The 17277-nt window shown below is 44.0% G+C and overlaps 1 protein-coding gene across 1 annotated transcript in view; it reads left to right on the top strand.

Annotated features, from left to right (window-relative positions):
* ctnnd2a (catenin (cadherin-associated protein), delta 2a) overlaps nucleotides 1-17277 on the top strand; it is a 170728-nt gene that overhangs the window by 148619 nt on the left and 4832 nt on the right. Inside the window, 2 exon segments of the mRNA XM_034109154.2 lie at nucleotides 2483-2656; nucleotides 14360-14657. Coding sequence (XP_033965045.1) covers nucleotides 2483-2656; nucleotides 14360-14657 — 472 coding nt within the window.

The raw sequence follows: 17277 nt of genomic DNA, 5'->3' as shown, positions 1-17277 counted from the left end.
GGAAAAAGCACAGTAGAGTTTTTTTTGAGTGGCCTGTTTCGAGGGGTACTTACCTGCTCCATAACACCTACTCTACAGTGAAGCTAAGCTGTGGAAAACTGAAAATGCCTCAAATAAAAAATGTTTTCCATCTAGTTGCTTTCTGCTCGGAGGTCCTGAGTCCCATTTTACATTTTGCCAAAGTGAAGCTATGGCATTATACGAGGAACATATTCCAATAACAGATATAACTCGCTTTCCTGGTAGAATTGCAGGAGGTGTGGTACATGGTTACATATCAAAGAATAATCATTTGATATTTTACCTTGTACTGTAGGCGTGATGCTTAGTTTGCTCTCTTGTTAAAACTACACACAGAGGCATCAAGGGACCACAGTTGGATTTTACATTTTGTTCTTTTTTTTTATATCTGCTGAATGAAGCATCATGGGAGGGTCTCTATTTTCCTCTGTCTGCGTCATTCTTTCTTTTCCTCTTTAAATGCTCTCTCCCTTTGAAAGAAGAAGGTCAGTACTTTCACAAGTGTGCCCTTGTGAGTCAAACAAATACATGAATAAAGAAATCAAACTGACTCCCCAAGACTTCAAAGAGCAAAGGGATGAGGGAAGAGAGAGGGCTGGGACGAGTCATGCCGTTAATGGGCTAATTAGCGCTCCTTCGTGCATATTCTGACCATCTTCGTCTCTTTGCTGCTTCTTTGTCCTCCCGCTGTTTGTCTCTATATTCACCTCATGTCAGTGGAGCGTGTCGTAGCATCCAGCATGTCATCCATTTGTCATTCTCCATTCATTCCAAGTCTTTTGACCTCTTCTGTCTCTTTATCCTACTCCCACATTCGGACTCTTTCTGCAACATTGTAAATTAGGGCTGTGCGATTATGGCAACAATCATAATCACGATTATGTTGGTCAATAATTGATATCACGATTACTAAATACGATTATTCATTAACTTTGAAAACATCCATTTATTGAACTTTAAAACAAATACAAATAATAATTTCAACAGTATGTTTTTAACTGCCGATTACCCTGAACGTATAATTCAACTGAAAAACCAATACAAAAATAAATTATACATTTATATTTACATTTAAATAAATATCAAAATAATATATACCAATAAACAAGATCAACAAATATTTTGGAGCGCACTTCCACAAGATACTAAACATATAAATATGATAGATACAAATACATTCGATCAAATATGTTCACAACCGAGCAAAGCAAAATAATTGTTTTTTTTCAATGATGTTTTCGTACTTGTGGCAGGCCAACATCGTAATTGCCATTAAAATACGATTAATTGCACAGCCCTATCGTAAATCGCCTCTCCACCCATGATAATATGAGACAAACTGCTGCTTCACACTCGAGCTCATCCCCAAAGGTGCTGCGCCAACATACCTCTTAGGTTGTTCAGTAAAAGCGTTTTAGGATATCCTTCTTTAAAATACTATCTTTGACTTGTCTGCTTTGTTGAGCAGTTATGATCCTAAACTGCAACAAAAACTACCGCATAGCCTCACGAACTGAGATGCTCAGTCCCTCGCATGCATCGATTTCTGATATGACCTGAAGGGTTGTAGGGTTTTGACTTTGTTCAGTTGACAGTGGATTCACGCTGAGGTCTGAATCCCAGTATTGAAAAATGCTCTGCACGCCACTTGCCAAGGATTGAGAGCTAATGCGATAAGACGTTAACTCCACTGGACCATCTCTTCTACTCTCAGTCTCTCATTGCTGTGCATATATGGCTTTGTATATATGAGTCAACGTGAGTCAACGTCTTTTAATTCCATCTCCTGACATGCCAAGCCCTGCTGACTTTTCTTCCCGTTCCCCCAGTCTTCTGCTTTTCTACTCCTTCCTAATTTTATTTTAGCTCTGTGTTTTCAGAGGGAGGCTTTACATGTGTTCTGCTGTGCGATGAACAAATGCCTGCTGTCAACGTCTTCTTTGCCCTGTGTCTTTGGGATTCCTGCCAAACACAGAACACGAGGGGGGGGGGGGACTACAACTCATTATTTTATAGCTGACGACCAGCAATGTGTTCTGCGGAGATTTAAAAAATGAATTACAGAGGCATCCCTCTCTCTGACGCTATTTTTTCCTCGGTCTCTCTGTATATGCCTATTTGTCATACTACTACTTAGTTTCTCACTCTGGTGCCTTTCTCACCACTTGCCCCACACACCCTTATCTGTCTACCATATCAATCAGCAAAGAGAAATGTACAGGGTGAAAATGGACATGTCAGAAATCCGAGTCACATAGTTTTACTTTTTGAGTCAAGTGAAATGAAAACAGCAACACATCTTCCTTCCCTCGATGTACGTCCTTTATTCTCCTGACCTCCTGCAAATCCATCAGCTCGACTCCTCTATTCTGCCCTTCCTTCTCTCCCATACTGATACCTTAAGTTATCCTCCCTCTTTCATCCTCTCCTCATCTTTTTTCTCCCTCTTCCTTTTCTCCAGGCTCTCGTGGATCCTACAGTAGTCAGCACAGTCAGGAGCCCCTTCGGCCCCTGGGGTCCCCAGAGCACCATATAGATCCCATCTATGAAGAGCGTGTCTACCACAACAAGGGCCCTATGAGGAGCCTTAGCCAGGGCCAGGGGCCGGACACAGGCCCCTACCGCAACAACACCGGTAAGGCCTTCCCTGCAAATGTAAACTTCATTATCAACATTGCATAACGTCGTATAGCTGACACAGCCTTCTCCTCGTGTTAGTTGATATTCACTTGCTCGATGTAAAGAATGCACGATGCACTGAAAATGCAACAGTGACTTGAATGTTACAGCCTTTTCCTGTATGGTTAAAGCTCATACTTCATGCTGTGAGGTAAATCACACACATTTCAAACAACCCAGAAGGAGAAAAACATATTGGATGTAAACAAAATAAGAAGGCATTTATAAAAGGCCATCAACACTTTTGTTCTGTTATTTTAATCCAGTTAAGAAAGAAGCACGGTTGGGCACATTTTCTATCAAAGTCACACAGTCAGACACACTTATTCGTACCCACTCCCTTCGTAGCTCCATTGTTGCCAGCAATGTATTTTTAATAGGGCCTCATTGAGCTTATCACAATGTGGGTTTAGGTACGCCATGTTAATCCCATTACCGTATCTTACCCACATGAAAACACCCAAGTCGGTCACGGCACGTTCACAGCTCCCTGGATGTCATTAACCAGCCTACTCTTAATAGCTATCATTAGCATTTGGGTTAGAATCGTAGCATTAAATATGCCTCTTTTAGACCAGCGTCTGAGTTGATCAGTTCGACTCACATGAAAGCAGCTGGAGTTTGCATTTAAGCACTGAGTGCAGCCTTTGAAGCACACTTCAGAGTTAGAGGGGTCATTGGTTTGCTTTTTATTCGTGTGGGATATTGCTTTGATTACGGTTGGTTCCTGAACAGTGCATACTAATAGAATTGTCCTTGCAAGCAGGAAGTAATCAAACAAGTGCTCTTCAGAAGTGTACAGAGAGGATCCACTGTTATCTATTATTTACTGTGCCTTGTATTTGCAGTTTAAAAATGGGTATAAGAAGCCTCACAAAGGAAGTTTGCTCTGCAGCTACAAAAATCAATAGACTGTGGATTAGACCGTGTTCATTTAATTGCTACGTCTGAGGTTTACAATACGCTTCTACTACGATACAGTATTTTAATAAATTATTTGATATTCGTAGTGCTTAACCCTCCATCAGAGTATTGAAGCCTGAGCCTTTTTTCACCTCATTATTTCACCCTACTGTGTTTAGTCCATGTAACTACAGCGGTAAATCATCCCGAAATGAACCCCGCCCTGAAGTCACTGGACCAATGGAAGCTTGGCCTTCGCGCAGCATGTTTTTAAAAGTCATGTTAATAGTCAGTGCAGTGACTAGGCGGTTGTCTAATAAGGATTCATAACGCAGAGAGTGATAGCACATAGTGAACTGATAAGGGCTGTGCTGACATAGTAAGCGGCAAGTCATTAATTATGTCACAGCGCCTTTTCTTGGCAATGGCAGGCTCCCATTATTGGTTCATTAAGCTGGCATGGATCAACGTAATTAATGCTATAAGTCATTCCTGCACGGCGAAGAGATTGGAGACGTTTGTGTGCATATTTCATTTCAAAATGTGCAAAGCTGTATTCAGTGGTCCTATGTACAATCCACAGTGTCAGGCTAATTCAAGGCCAATTTAAACAAGGCACTTACAGTCAAATGAAGCTCGCAGTATTCAATGAGAGCGTGGGCCACCACATTACTGGACACTTAACTACAAAGAGGAGCTGCATGATACAACATAAGCAATTCAAGTGACTTTAATTGTCCACACACTGGTTTTAATAGTGGCTGTTTGCTCCCCAAATAGAGGCTCGAGGTCGTGAGCCAACAGACACATTGGTGCTTCTGACTAAAGATTTACTATACATCTTGGGAACTTTGGATTTGTGTCTGCTCTCAACATTTTCTTGTAGAAACTCTAACACACCTGTCGTCTTAGAGGTCTGCAGGTATTTCTTTTCGCGCAGTCGACACAGTTTGACAACACACTTTACCTTTCAGTCAGGTCCAGTTTCAGACACCGTCAATAAATTACCCAGTTTGTCTGCTCACTTTCCATTCATCCCTAGTCCACACAGCCCGGGTCTCTGTTATGTTCACTGTTGGGCTGAGTGTTGGGCTAATAGCAATGTCACTGCAGCTAAATGCAACTGAGGAAAATGTAAAAAGAAATCTGTGCTACACATCTGCTCCTGGATAACTGTGTGTGTCTCTGGCCAAACCACTCTCACATACACACAGTTATTCTTACTGACTGCTGGCTCACCCTCTTCATCCTCTTTTCCTATCGACCAAGCACACACACACATCCTCGCACCGCACATTATTATTGTGCAAGTATGAGTGTGTATCTGTGTGTTTTCGCACTATGCACGTGTGTAGGCAGTGATGTGCAGTGTTTCATTCTTGGATTAAACCAGGCCAGCGCCCCAGAGGACTGCAGGTTAATGTGGCCTATTTCAAGCGATTATTCCTGCGTCGTCACAGCATACACATGAATGCTGCTAGATAGAAGAGGCACGGCAGTATCGAAGCCTCGGGATGGTTTACAAACGGGTTTATCTCCAAAAAGATCTCTTGTATTTAAAAGAAAAATCAGACTACAATTAAAGGTGGGGTAGGTAAGTTTGAGAAACCGGCTCGAGATACACTTGTTGTTATATTCCATGGGATGCTCTTAACATCCCGATAGCAATGAATATCTGAAGTGCTTTGACAAAAAATCCTTAAGAAAAATATCATCTGTGAAGCCGTAGTGCTGTAAAAAGCTCGACCAATCATCTGAGCCGGCTAAAGTAACTGGATGGCCTACCTGCCTGTCAGCCTTCCATCTGTGCACAGACTTATCTCGTGCCCTCAATGGTCATGTGCACGTTCGTGTGTGTTGGAGGAGGGGCTCTGTAAGGAAGAGGCAGATTTTTTCCAGTTGTGTATTTTCAAATTCTAGCGCACTCGAGCTGGTTTCTCCAAAATTACCTACCCCACCTTTAATCACTTTGCTTTCATATCATTAACCTCTCCTTGTCATTGTTTCCTTTCTTTGAAATGTATTTGTACCTTTTTATTTATTTTTATTTTCTCTCCTTTATTTGAACTATAAAAGTCTAATATTTCAGAGTGCAACCTTTCCTTCTATCACGCCTTCCTGTCCTCTTCTTCCATGCTCTTTCCTCAGACATTGCCCCCTTGTTTTCCCCTCCGCTCTCTATTCTCTTTACCCTGCCTCCTTGTTTCATGAAAGCTATCTGTGCCTGTATTAATGACTCCGACCACTGGGAGCAACATCAGCTCTGAATGGATGTAGCACTTTTTCTCTTTAATAGGTTATTATCCGACGTGCACGTAGCTCAGGTGGTGACAGTCAGGATGGGTAGATTCAATGCCACGGCTATTTGTTAGATGCATCCAGTAGCCGGGTTGAGCTATTGCTGTTGATAAGGGGCGTTATGCAGTTTAACATTGCTCCCTCCAGTATCTTTTAAAGAGGCGGACACAAATTCTTCTAACATAATTTATTGCTAAGCCATTAAAGTCTAAGTCACTAAAAAGAAGGTTATATCTCAGCCATTAATCAAACCAGATAACCAAACGATGAAGTGCAGGGTGGAAAAAATTGGATTATGCATTTTGTCTCAATTTACATTTACAGATTCATTGGTCAGTCCTTTAGTTTTGTTCCAAGTATTTATACCTTATCACCTGCCAACCGGGCAGCCCCATGGACAGCCCTTTATTCTGCAGCCACTCGAAAAGCTTTGCACATAAAGAGGCTCATCTTGGACATTTTCACTTGAAGTCGCAGCTCCTTAGCACTGGTCCCTTTCGCCAGCATGAGTGTGCTCACATACAGTACATGTGCACAGTAAAAGGGAGAGAAAGAAACACGACGATGGCTTTGCATCAAACCATTAAACCAATCTCCTTCCCCCTTGAAATCTGCTGTGTTCCTTCTGTAATGACATCTGACATCCTAATGAGGGGGACAGAACAGAGAGAGTGATGGAGATGAGAGAGGGAAAACAAGCCCAAGAGAGGAGGGTAAAGACGAATAGGATGGAGTCACCGCGTTTTACTCTGGCCAGGAGGCAGGAGAAGTTCAGGGCACCTCTTAAGCAGGGAAAGTGACAGATCCTTGAAATGAAAGAAGAAGAAAAAAGGCTCCCTTTCACCCTGCAAATGTCCACCGGCGTCCAAATGTGCCTTATAATACTAATTATAGTCTCTTGGTCTGTATGTATGTGTGTGCATTTATGCAGATGTAGTTGATATGCATATAACGTTTTGCACATGCTGAGTAACTTTTTTAATATATACAGGGGGTCCGCGGGGTCTTAAAAAGTATTAAAAGTTGATAATAAATTTAGCGAAAATGAAGGCTATTAAAAAGTATTAAACTGCATTTTCCAAGGTATTACATTTTATAGCTTGTTTTCAATAATTATATAAATGGTCCAAAGAGGTTGTGTTCTACAGTCTGCCTGAATGTAATCATTGCGTAGGTGTGCAGTGTGATTCTGTGTAGTTTATTTATGGCATCCCGTTGGATTGGACGTCATCTGAACAGGACATCGCATGCTCACTGCTTGATAGTGCGCGAAGGCCCGTTTTACGCCAGTTGTTAAACAACATCGTTATGGGGAAATGCAAGTTTGCGTCCAAATGGTTGGAAGATAAGGAGGAAGGACAATCACTGTGTGTCGCCAAGGTAACCGTCAGAACAACCTTCTGGATCCGCACCAGTCTGGTTTCAAGGCAGGTCACTCCACAGAAACTGCTCTCATTGCTGTCACTGAGGAACTGCACACTGCTAAAGCAGCCTCCCTTTCCTCTGTTATCATCCTGTTGGACCTGTCTGCTGCATTCGACACGGTGAACCATCAGATCCTCCTTCGCACTCTCCAAGAACTTGGAGTTTCAGGCTCTGCACTTTTCCTCCTCACCTCATACCTCAAAGACCGCACCTACAGGGTAACTTGGAGAGGGTCCAAGTCCGACCCTTGTCAATTAACTACAGGGGTCCCTCAGGGCTCTGTTCTTGGTCCCCTCCTCTTCTCCCTGTACACAAACTCGCTCGGATCTGTCATTAGCCCGCATGGTTTTTCATACCACTGCTACGCTGACGACACCCAATTAATCCTGTCCTTTCCCCGCTCAGAGACCCAGGTCGTCGCACGCATCTCTGCTTGTTTAGCTGACATCTCTCAGTGGATGTCCGCTCATCACCTCAAGCTCAACCTTGACAAGACTGAACTGCTTTTCCTTCCGGGAAAAGATTGTCCCACTCTTGACCTGACAATCAACATCGGCACCTCTGTTGTTTCCCCGACCCAGACTGCAAGGACTCTGGGTGTGATCCTAGATAACAACCTGTCCTTCACTGCAAACATCGCTGCTACAACCCGCTGCTGCAGATACATACTTTACAACATCAGGAGGATGCGTCCCCAGCTGACCCAGAAAGCGACGCAGCTTCTGGTCCAGGCTCTCGTCACCTCACGCCTAGACTACTGCAACTCCCTCCTGGCTGGTCTACCTGCATGTGCCATCCGACCTCTGCAGCTCATCCAGAATGCAGCGGCTCGTCTGGTCTTCAACCTTCCTAAATGTTCCCACACCACGCCGCTCCTCCGCTCCCTCCACTGGCTTCCGGTAACTGCTAGAATCCACTTCAAGACACTGGTACTTGCATACCATGCTGCGAATGGATCTGGCCCTTCCTACATCCAGGACATGGTTAAACCGTACACCCCAGCACGTGCACTCCGCTCTGCATCAGCCAAACGACTCGCTGCACCCTCGCTGCGAGGGGGACCCAAGTTCCCATCAGCAAAAACATGTGGGTTTGCTATCCTGGCTCCAAACTGGTGGAATGAGCTCCCCTTTGACATCAGGACAGCAGAAAGCTTACACACCTTCCGGCGCAGACTGAAAACTCATCTCTTTCGACTCCACCTCGAGCAATAGAGCTATTAACAAAGAACTGCTAACAGAGCACTTATATACTAATAAAGGACTGGGTTATCTATAGCCAGTTGAGTAGCACTTGAAATGCTTGGCTCTATGAAATCTGATGTACTTATATGATTCTGTTTTCTTCAAGGTTGTGTCTTCCTGGTCGAATGTACTTATTGTAAGTCGCTTTGGATAAAAGCGTCAGCTAAATGCAATGTAATGTAATGTAATGTAACCGGTTAAAACTCGAAGTGCCGATGAGGTCTTAAAATGTATGGAAAGGGTCTTAAATTTGACTTCAGGATTCCTGCATATACCCTGATATAGCAAAATACACAATGGCAGACATATAGTACAAATGCATACATATGAATAATAATAATATTGTACTTTATGGCAGTATTCAATATAAAGTCATTGTGGTCATTTCTACAAACAAGTTTTTGTGACTTTTAGAAATACAATAGTTTGTAATAATCATTGGAGTGCATAGTGGACATGATGGCAGAATGAGTAGGAACAGACCAGTCTCAGTAGACCTGAATCAATCCATTAGACCCTGATTAAACCTTAGTCTGGAAGCACTGCAGCATCGTCAGACCTTTTGGCAGAAGCCTCTCCCCAGTCGCTGTAATGTGTCGCTCACCAGGCTCTGTTTGTCGCCAGGTGAGATTAGGTTTGTTTGGCCAGGATCAATTTCAGCTTGGCCCCTGATCCTGCTGATCTTTTAATGAACTTGCTTTCCTTTTAAACACCAACAAAAAGGCAAAGAACTAAACAAAAGGGGACTTAGGTTATTTTCTCACCTCAGATCATTTTCTAATAGAAACACGTATTTGTTACACACACCATTAATATAGTACCGTTAACTCAGCGCACATCAAGTACAAGTTGAGTCCACGTGACTTATAGCAAGGCTTAAACTTGTACAGTATTTACAGTGAGTTTTGCTGAAGCCTCAGAAAGCTTTAATTACCAGCTCAAAGCGTCTGACTTACTCAACACATCAGCAGAATATATTTCCCTTGTGAAAACACATGGCGCTTCTTAAATGTAGGTTTATGTGGGCATCCTCTCCCAGGCACACACGCGAGTGACCATAACTATTTATCACACGGCAAAGTTGTACACAAAGCACGCACAGAAACGTGCACATATTCCATTTGTGTCCCATGCTATCTCAGTTAACACGATTAGCATATTCTCGTTTTATCAGCAGTAATGAATTCATAACTGAAGAAATAAACATTCATTTGTTTTTGTCCTCAGAGATCACACAGATCAAATTGAACTCGGCACAAAAGCAACATTGACTGTTTCATCAGATGAAATGAAACATTCAAAGCTGCTGTTTGAAGACATGTTTTATTCATTAATTGATTTACAGGTTATTGTTTATAACATTGCTTATTTCCTCTCTGGTGCTTTGTCTCTCTATTGTTTCTTATCGCACCATAAATGCATATGATTAACATTGGCCTCACAAAGGTTGGTATCTTTAATATCAAACTTCCTGTTAGGCTCCTTTTGCATAAACCCTTTCACCGTCACTACATTACCCTGACTGAAGCGACCATTTTCAGACCCACTTATCTTAGATTCAGGGTTGTGAGAGAGAGGTGTTCATCAATATCTATATTACAAAACACAGTATATAATACATTATATAAATGTATTATATATTATGTTTTATTTACAGATAGTAATAAGGCAGCCTACTTGCCGCCCCTCACTAAAATATATATATATATTTTATAAGAATTTCAATACACTGCATTGTAATTGGCTGAATGGCTTCTATAAATGGAGCAGCCTTCAGTTGGAAAGGAACAAACTCCTCTTTTCATGACTTTCACAATTGTCCTTCGCCAGCAGGAACATTTAGCAGCAGCCACTGGCCTGCAGCACCTGCTGTGTCTAAGTGGCCAGCTCCGAGAAAGACATGGCACCTTGACTCATAGGGACAAGTGTCCTACAGCTCCCACGCTGTAAAACGCTCACACTTGATACTTCAAGTGCAAAGGAGGGCATGTGTGTGCATGTTTGTGTGCGTGTGTGTTTTCCAGTGCATCCAGCACAGGAACATCAAGAGCTGTGTGTTGGCCAGGAGGCTCTCCCAGGGATAAACAGAAGGAGAAACTAATCCCTACTCACCTCCACATTCAAGCAGCGTGTGTTTTGTGTGTGTGAGTTTGTGCATTTTTGCTTCAGCCGTGGCTGCTATAGACAGGTTGTGTGTGCATGCTGTAGTTTGACCTTAAAGTAGTATAACAATACGTGTTACAGGCATGCACATTCAGCCCTTGTCATTCACTTGCATATTTAGGAATCCATGTTTGTGTGCTTGTGTGTGTCCATGCCACTGTGTGTATGTGAGAGGGATAGAGACTGTACTGGGGGGTTTTGTGTAATCGTGCTGAGCGCTGAAGCGTGTCGAGAGAAAGGACATGTCCTCAGTTCTGATCACATAGTCTACTACAACCACAATAGAGGGGGAGAGATAGAGAGACAGAAGGGGGTTAGAAGAAAGAGGGAGGAAAACATGAAATGAATGGATGACGGAGAGAGGATGACAGGCGAAAGAATACCGAACTAGAGAGGGAGAAAAAAACAGAAAGAGACGGGTTGAAAGGAGAATTTTTCAGATGAGTGAGAAAAAAAGATGGATGCAGTTAAAGACGGAGCAGGACACATCTCGAGGCTGGGAGAAAGAGGAGAAAAGGGCAAGAGTGATAGAGAAAAACAGAGTTGACATAGACAGAGTAGGATGGAAAGAAATGGAGGCAGAGATAAAATAATCAGGACATGGGAAGCGTGGTGGATTGGTTTGATCCCCCTCTACTTCCATGTCTATCTTTTTCTTTCCTTAATTTCCTCCATCTTTTGTAAATTCAACGAGTGCTCCCTCGGCTCAGAGAAAAAGTGGGTACTGTATTCAGCTAGCCGGCCCCTCAGCTGGCTGGCTAATTGCAGAGGTATCACTGTATCAAATGACTAATAGAGTTTCCCTGCCCGCCGCTAATCTGCCAGCCGGAGCACAGCCGCAATGTGTTTACTCTACGCAGAGGCAAGGGAATACAAAGACACACCCGCCCTTTCATTTCCTCTCCAACACAATTTCACGCCGCTAGAGCATTAGGTGAGAGGTGTTAGTGGAGCGTGCGTCTGTGTGTACGCACAGTTCACAATATGTTAATCGATCTTGAAACGGCACCAGTAACTTTCCCTGGTGCTGGTCTTTTCAAATCAAAACAAACTTGTCTACACATTTGTTTGGCTTACTTGTCTATTTTTATTCCATAACACACAACCTTAACATGTCTTAACATGACATTATTTACTTTAAAACCTACATTTAGAATCGTTATCTTTTATCCAAACTGACAACATATCTTGAAGACTTGTAACAGAAATGCTGTTCCTCCAAAAGTCTTAAACCCCAACAGGATCTCAAAAGGACAGGAATAAAAGAATACACACTCAAACACATCGGAAACACATAAACAGGCACCCGCACACTGACTTGTGCCAGGCAGCGATGGCCCAAAGGTCAAGTCATCAGTCAGAACACACCATTACCAGAGCCAATGATAAATGCAGCAGCACTGCATTTACTTAAGGGGGGAGGAGAAGAAAGGGAGAGCCGACAGTAAGATTGAGCGAAGAAGAAAACCGAATGCGTATAGAGGCGTGGGGAAGCTGCATACAAAGCAAGAGAATGTGGAAACAAAGGAACGGGCTTAAACAGTAATTTGGCAGGACATCTTGGGGAGCTTTCTCTGCCGCTGTTCCCTACCATCTCTCTATCATTCCTTCTTTCCATTCCTCTTTCCTTCTCAGCTCACCCGAGGACATCCCTACTCACAGCACGGGCTATGGAAATAATTAAACAGGCCCTTCTTTTTTTTTTTTAATGTTTTCCTCCTCTCTTCTTTTCACTATGCTCCCACCCCCTATTTGGCTCTGAGGGTTCACTCATGTGGATGTCAAGTGTCTCTGTGACACTGACACTGGTGCTGTTAGCCCAAAGGCCCGGCTACTAATGAGACGTTCTAAAGGACCGACGCACTTCACACACCATTCAATGAGTGCAGAATAGACTGGGATTTGCTTCTGACGGGAGTAACTCTGCTTCATTACCCTCTGTTCGACACAGCTGTACTGTCGCTAACTCCACCGCCTGTTGTTTCCTCTCTCTTCTCTGCTTTGGGTCTGTTTGAAAACTGCAGCCCCATCATTCAACTCTCAGTCATGTCTCTCTTTTGTTCCCAGGCTCTCTTACTGTGTCTCTGTCCCTGCCTCATTCATTGGTTCTTTGTAAAATATGGGGCATCAGTAGAATAGCTCCAACAGCCTTTAGCTTCATGGGCATTGCATGGCAAAGTCTGAAAGTTAAAATGTTCACTGTCTGGCTGTGCAAAGGATTATTATTAACCCAATTTTCACATGAGAAAATACAAATATGCTAATGTGGTTATGTCATCCGAACGGTTTGTTGTGCCTCTGGCGGGCCGACTGTCAGAGTCTACCAGAGTTTGGTGGACGTTTTAGCTCTGAAACATGACTGATGTGTTCAATCTGCCTTAGGTAGATAATAGGCAGGGCAGATCAGATCAGTGTGTGTGTGTGTAAAAGCTTAAGAGTGATAACCGGGTTGTGAAGGTCAAGTAAATGCCACCACTCAAGACATCGCGAAAGAGCAGCTTTGTTGTTCACATAACAATGAGACGACACACACACACTCGCATGCACAAGACCTCCGTTCTTTTTGTGTTTGTGTGAGGGGGGTTACATGATGTGTGTGACGTGTGTACATTTAAAAGTGCGTGCCTTGTAGTGGTGTGCATTCCGTTTTACAGGCTAGTTTCCGTCTGACGATGAACTCGTGGGCCTGTGTCAGAGTGGCCCCGTCAAACACGCCACGTATTGATCTCAAGGATTTATCGCACAGTCCCTGAAGAACACATGTATGGTGTTTTGCATGTGTGTAGGTGTTTATTTCTGTGCACACATACCTTAGTTCTAATGAACAATGATATGGACGTCCCCCCTACACACACGCACACACTGTCTGTCTCGGTGTGTTTACAGCCAGAGAAATGAGGCCCCCAGACTCACATTAACACCCTGATGTATGAGCGATCTGCTGCTCCTACACGACGGCAGGTGACAGCTCTTGTCCCCCTGCCGGCTCCACATCCCACGAGCAAATCCCCTTTCAATTTCCACCTCACTCCAAAGAGAGATAGCTTGATGCGTTTACTTATTTTATGGATTTCTTTAGTCCTTATTATTCCACCAGGCAGTTGTGCAGCAGTCCTCGAGCTACCCACACATAGACAGGCTAATGAGTCTGACACAGTGTTGACAAACCCTCGGTGGAAATAGTTTTAACGACATTCTCAATTATAATGTTGACTTTCTCAAATGTTTTCATATTCAGATTGTTGTAACATTTGAAGAAGCACTCAATATAATGATTTTGAACTTTAACTAACAAAACTTGTTTCTCTTTCTCTCTTCGTCTTTCCCTCTGTTGAACATTGGTCCCGCGCATGTGGCCAATATTTATCCATCCATATGGATACGCTGGTCTCTTCCCAACAACCTGTTTATCTCTGTAACTGCCTTTCTCCCTCTCCTCTCCTCTCCTCTCCTCTCCTCTTCACCTTTCTCCCTCTCCTCTCCTCTCCTCTTATCCTCACCTTTCATTGTGTCATCCCCTCCTCTTCTCTTATCCTCCTGTCTTCTCCTTTGCCCTCCAGACCTTACCCAGCGTGCCTATGACCAGGTCCTAAGTTATGTCCTCTGTCCCTACTTTCCCACCTTAGCTCCATCCTCCCCTGGTGTCGACTCCGCCCCTTTGCAGCGCACAGCAAGTCACAGCGCAGGGACAGGGAACTACAGCCGTGGCGGGAACAACAGCTATGCCACGGTGGGACCAGGCTACACCTCAAGCGTTGTTGGAGACATGTACGGCTCGGACCCCTATGTGGCGGACCCCTACCGCACCCTGCAGTACTGCCCCTCGGTGGTGGATTCGCCCTACAGCAAGTCAGGACCCGCCCTGCCGCCTGAAGGCAGCCTGCAGCGCTCGCCATCCATTGACTCCATTCAGAAAGATCCAAGGTAGGAGGAAGCGGTGTGTGTGTGGTGAGTGTGTGCATGACTGTGTGTGTGTGTGTGTGTGTGTGTGTGTGTGTGTGTGTGTGTGTGTGTGTGTGTGTGTGTGTGTGTGTGTGTGTGTGTGTGTGTGTGTGTGTGTGTGTGTGTGTGTGTGTGTGTGTGTGTGTGTGTGTGTGTGTGCGTGCGTGCGTGCGTGCGTGCGTGCGTGCGTGCGTGCGTGCGTGCGTGCGTGCGTGCGTGCGTGCGTGCGTGCGTGCGTGCGTGCGTGCGTGCGCGCGCGTGCGTGCGTGCGAGAGTGGGGTTTACAAAGTGTGCAAGATCATGGAGCACATGATGCTCTTTGGAACGAGAAGCAACAATCCTTTTTGGGGGTTTCTCATACATGTGTTGAATACATTGCAAACACACACACACACACACACACACACACACACACACACACACACACACACACACACACACTGATAGACATACACAGATTAATATCCCTGTCACAGTTATAGTATATTTATATTGCCACGACATTTACAGTAGGGATCGTGTAGACTAATGTTTCTCTAGTATTGATATCGGTATGTCAATATTGAGCAGACATAACAATACAATACAATACAACTTTATTTATAAAGCACTTTAAACCTCCAGACCAAAGTGCTGTACAGGCAAATAAATAAAACACAGCTCCGCTCACACACCATAAAACAAGTACAAGTAAAAACAAAAAACAATTTAAATGCAAAAAAGCAACACTCTAAAAGATGTTGAAACGCCAAATGTTAAAACGCTAAGGAGAAGAGGTGGGTTTTAAGAAGCGATTTAAAAGCAGGCAGTGTGGAGGCCTGTCTGATCTCCAGGGGCAGAGCGTTCCACAGTTTGGGAGCTGCGACAGAGAAGCAACGGTCCCCTCTGAGCTTTGATCTTGTTTTAGGCACATTCAGGAGCAGTTGGTCCGCTGACCTGAGAGGGCGGTTCGGCGTGTAGTGCTGTAGCAGCTCAGCAAGGTATGGTGGGGTCATGCCATTTAGGGATAACAATAACTTTAGTGAAAGCCAATACAGCTCAAATATTAACCCCTCACAACGGCACAGTTTATCTTGAAGCTCTCTCAGATTCAAACCGCACAGCGTTACAACCGTCCAAGAGGCCGCGTTGAAGATGATCGGCGCACGTTGTTTCAGGTATCAGTGTGAGCACGAAATACAATCCAGCATGGCTGCTTTGACTCGTGGCTGCATACGTTTGGACGCTTTTCTTGATACCAGAACACTGCAGAGCGATTTATTACATCGTGAGGAAGGATTTCACAACTCTCAGAAGTACATTGTTGGCGTCAACAGCAATCCTTTTATCTGCGGTCTGGACAATTGTGAGGTGAACAGCAGAAATACCATGTGTACCTTACAGAGCAACGTACCAGGACCGTGGACTTAATTGTATTGGCCAACTTATTGTGTGTGTGGGTGATGTCACATTGCATTGCGACAAAGCTGCAGTCGCCTCACTGTTCTAAACCAGGGTGCTGCGGTATGTTTTCCACACAGCACACATGTTCATCATAACGCAGGCGTATTCCCACCTGGACCAGCGTCTCTGCGCGTTAGATGTATTCAACCCAGAAGAAGTGTTCCTCCACTCACACGCCGGTTGCTTAAGAAGCTCCATTCCCCCTGCCTTTGTGCCATGCTGCGTGTAAAGGAGTCCTACTGGGCTGTGATCACTTCCATCTTCGAGTCTACACAATTAAACAAAGCCCACTCTCCTCGCTTTATTTATATATATTTCACAGGACTCGTGATGAATAATTCCTTTAATTAAAGAGTGAGAGGGACTTAGACGTGCGTGTATCAAGTCTTAGCAGCAGCTGTCAGTCACAGGAGAGGGCAACAAAAGAGAGAGAGAATGGGTGAGAAAGAGAGTGAGAGAGATGAAGGAGAGAATAGGAGAAGTAGGTGGGAGAGAATTATTTAAAACAATGGCATAGAAAGGGAGCGTGACTGACAGACATGCGGACAGTCAGAGGAACATGCACTCCTCCTCGAGAGTCTGCAATGTTGTGACGTTTCTGATAAAGAGTTTGTAATGGTTTATTATTAATATGATCTGATTGACTGGCTCAAGTCGTTCTTCATGAAAACACAATTTCTCTCTTAAGTTCCCACTAAGTGAAATAATAATGTATAGGTGTGATGTAATCTTCCAAGTGAGACAGAACTCCCAATATTTATTTTTATAATTTTGTGTTTATTCCTGTGTAAAGTAAACCGTGGTGTTGACTCGTTGAATGCATTCGAAGACGCTTTGGAAAAGTAAAACTTCCTTTCTCATTTTCAAATTCACTCCTCGTTTGTGAAGCCTGTGTGTGTGTGTGTGTGTGTGTGTGTGTGTGTGTGTGTGTGTGTGTGTGTGTGTGTGTGTGTGTGTGTGTGTGTGTGTGTGTGTGTGTGTCTGTGTGTGTGTGTGTGTGTGTGTGTGTGTGTGTGTGTGTGTGTGTGTGTGTGTGTGTGTGTGTGTGTGTGTGTGTGTGTGTGTGTGTGTGTGTGTGTGTGTGTGTGTGTGTGTGTGTGTGTGTGTGTGGCCAGTAACACAGTGAGGGGCCACTACAGTTGCAGCAGAGTGAGTGCGA

This window comes from Pseudochaenichthys georgianus, chromosome 20 (genome assembly GCF_902827115.2).
Source record: "Pseudochaenichthys georgianus chromosome 20, fPseGeo1.2, whole genome shotgun sequence".
Taxonomy (NCBI): Eukaryota; Metazoa; Chordata; class Actinopteri; order Perciformes; family Channichthyidae; genus Pseudochaenichthys; species Pseudochaenichthys georgianus.
Note: the sequence above shows the minus strand (reverse complement) of the source record. Positions and strands in the feature narration are given on the sequence as shown.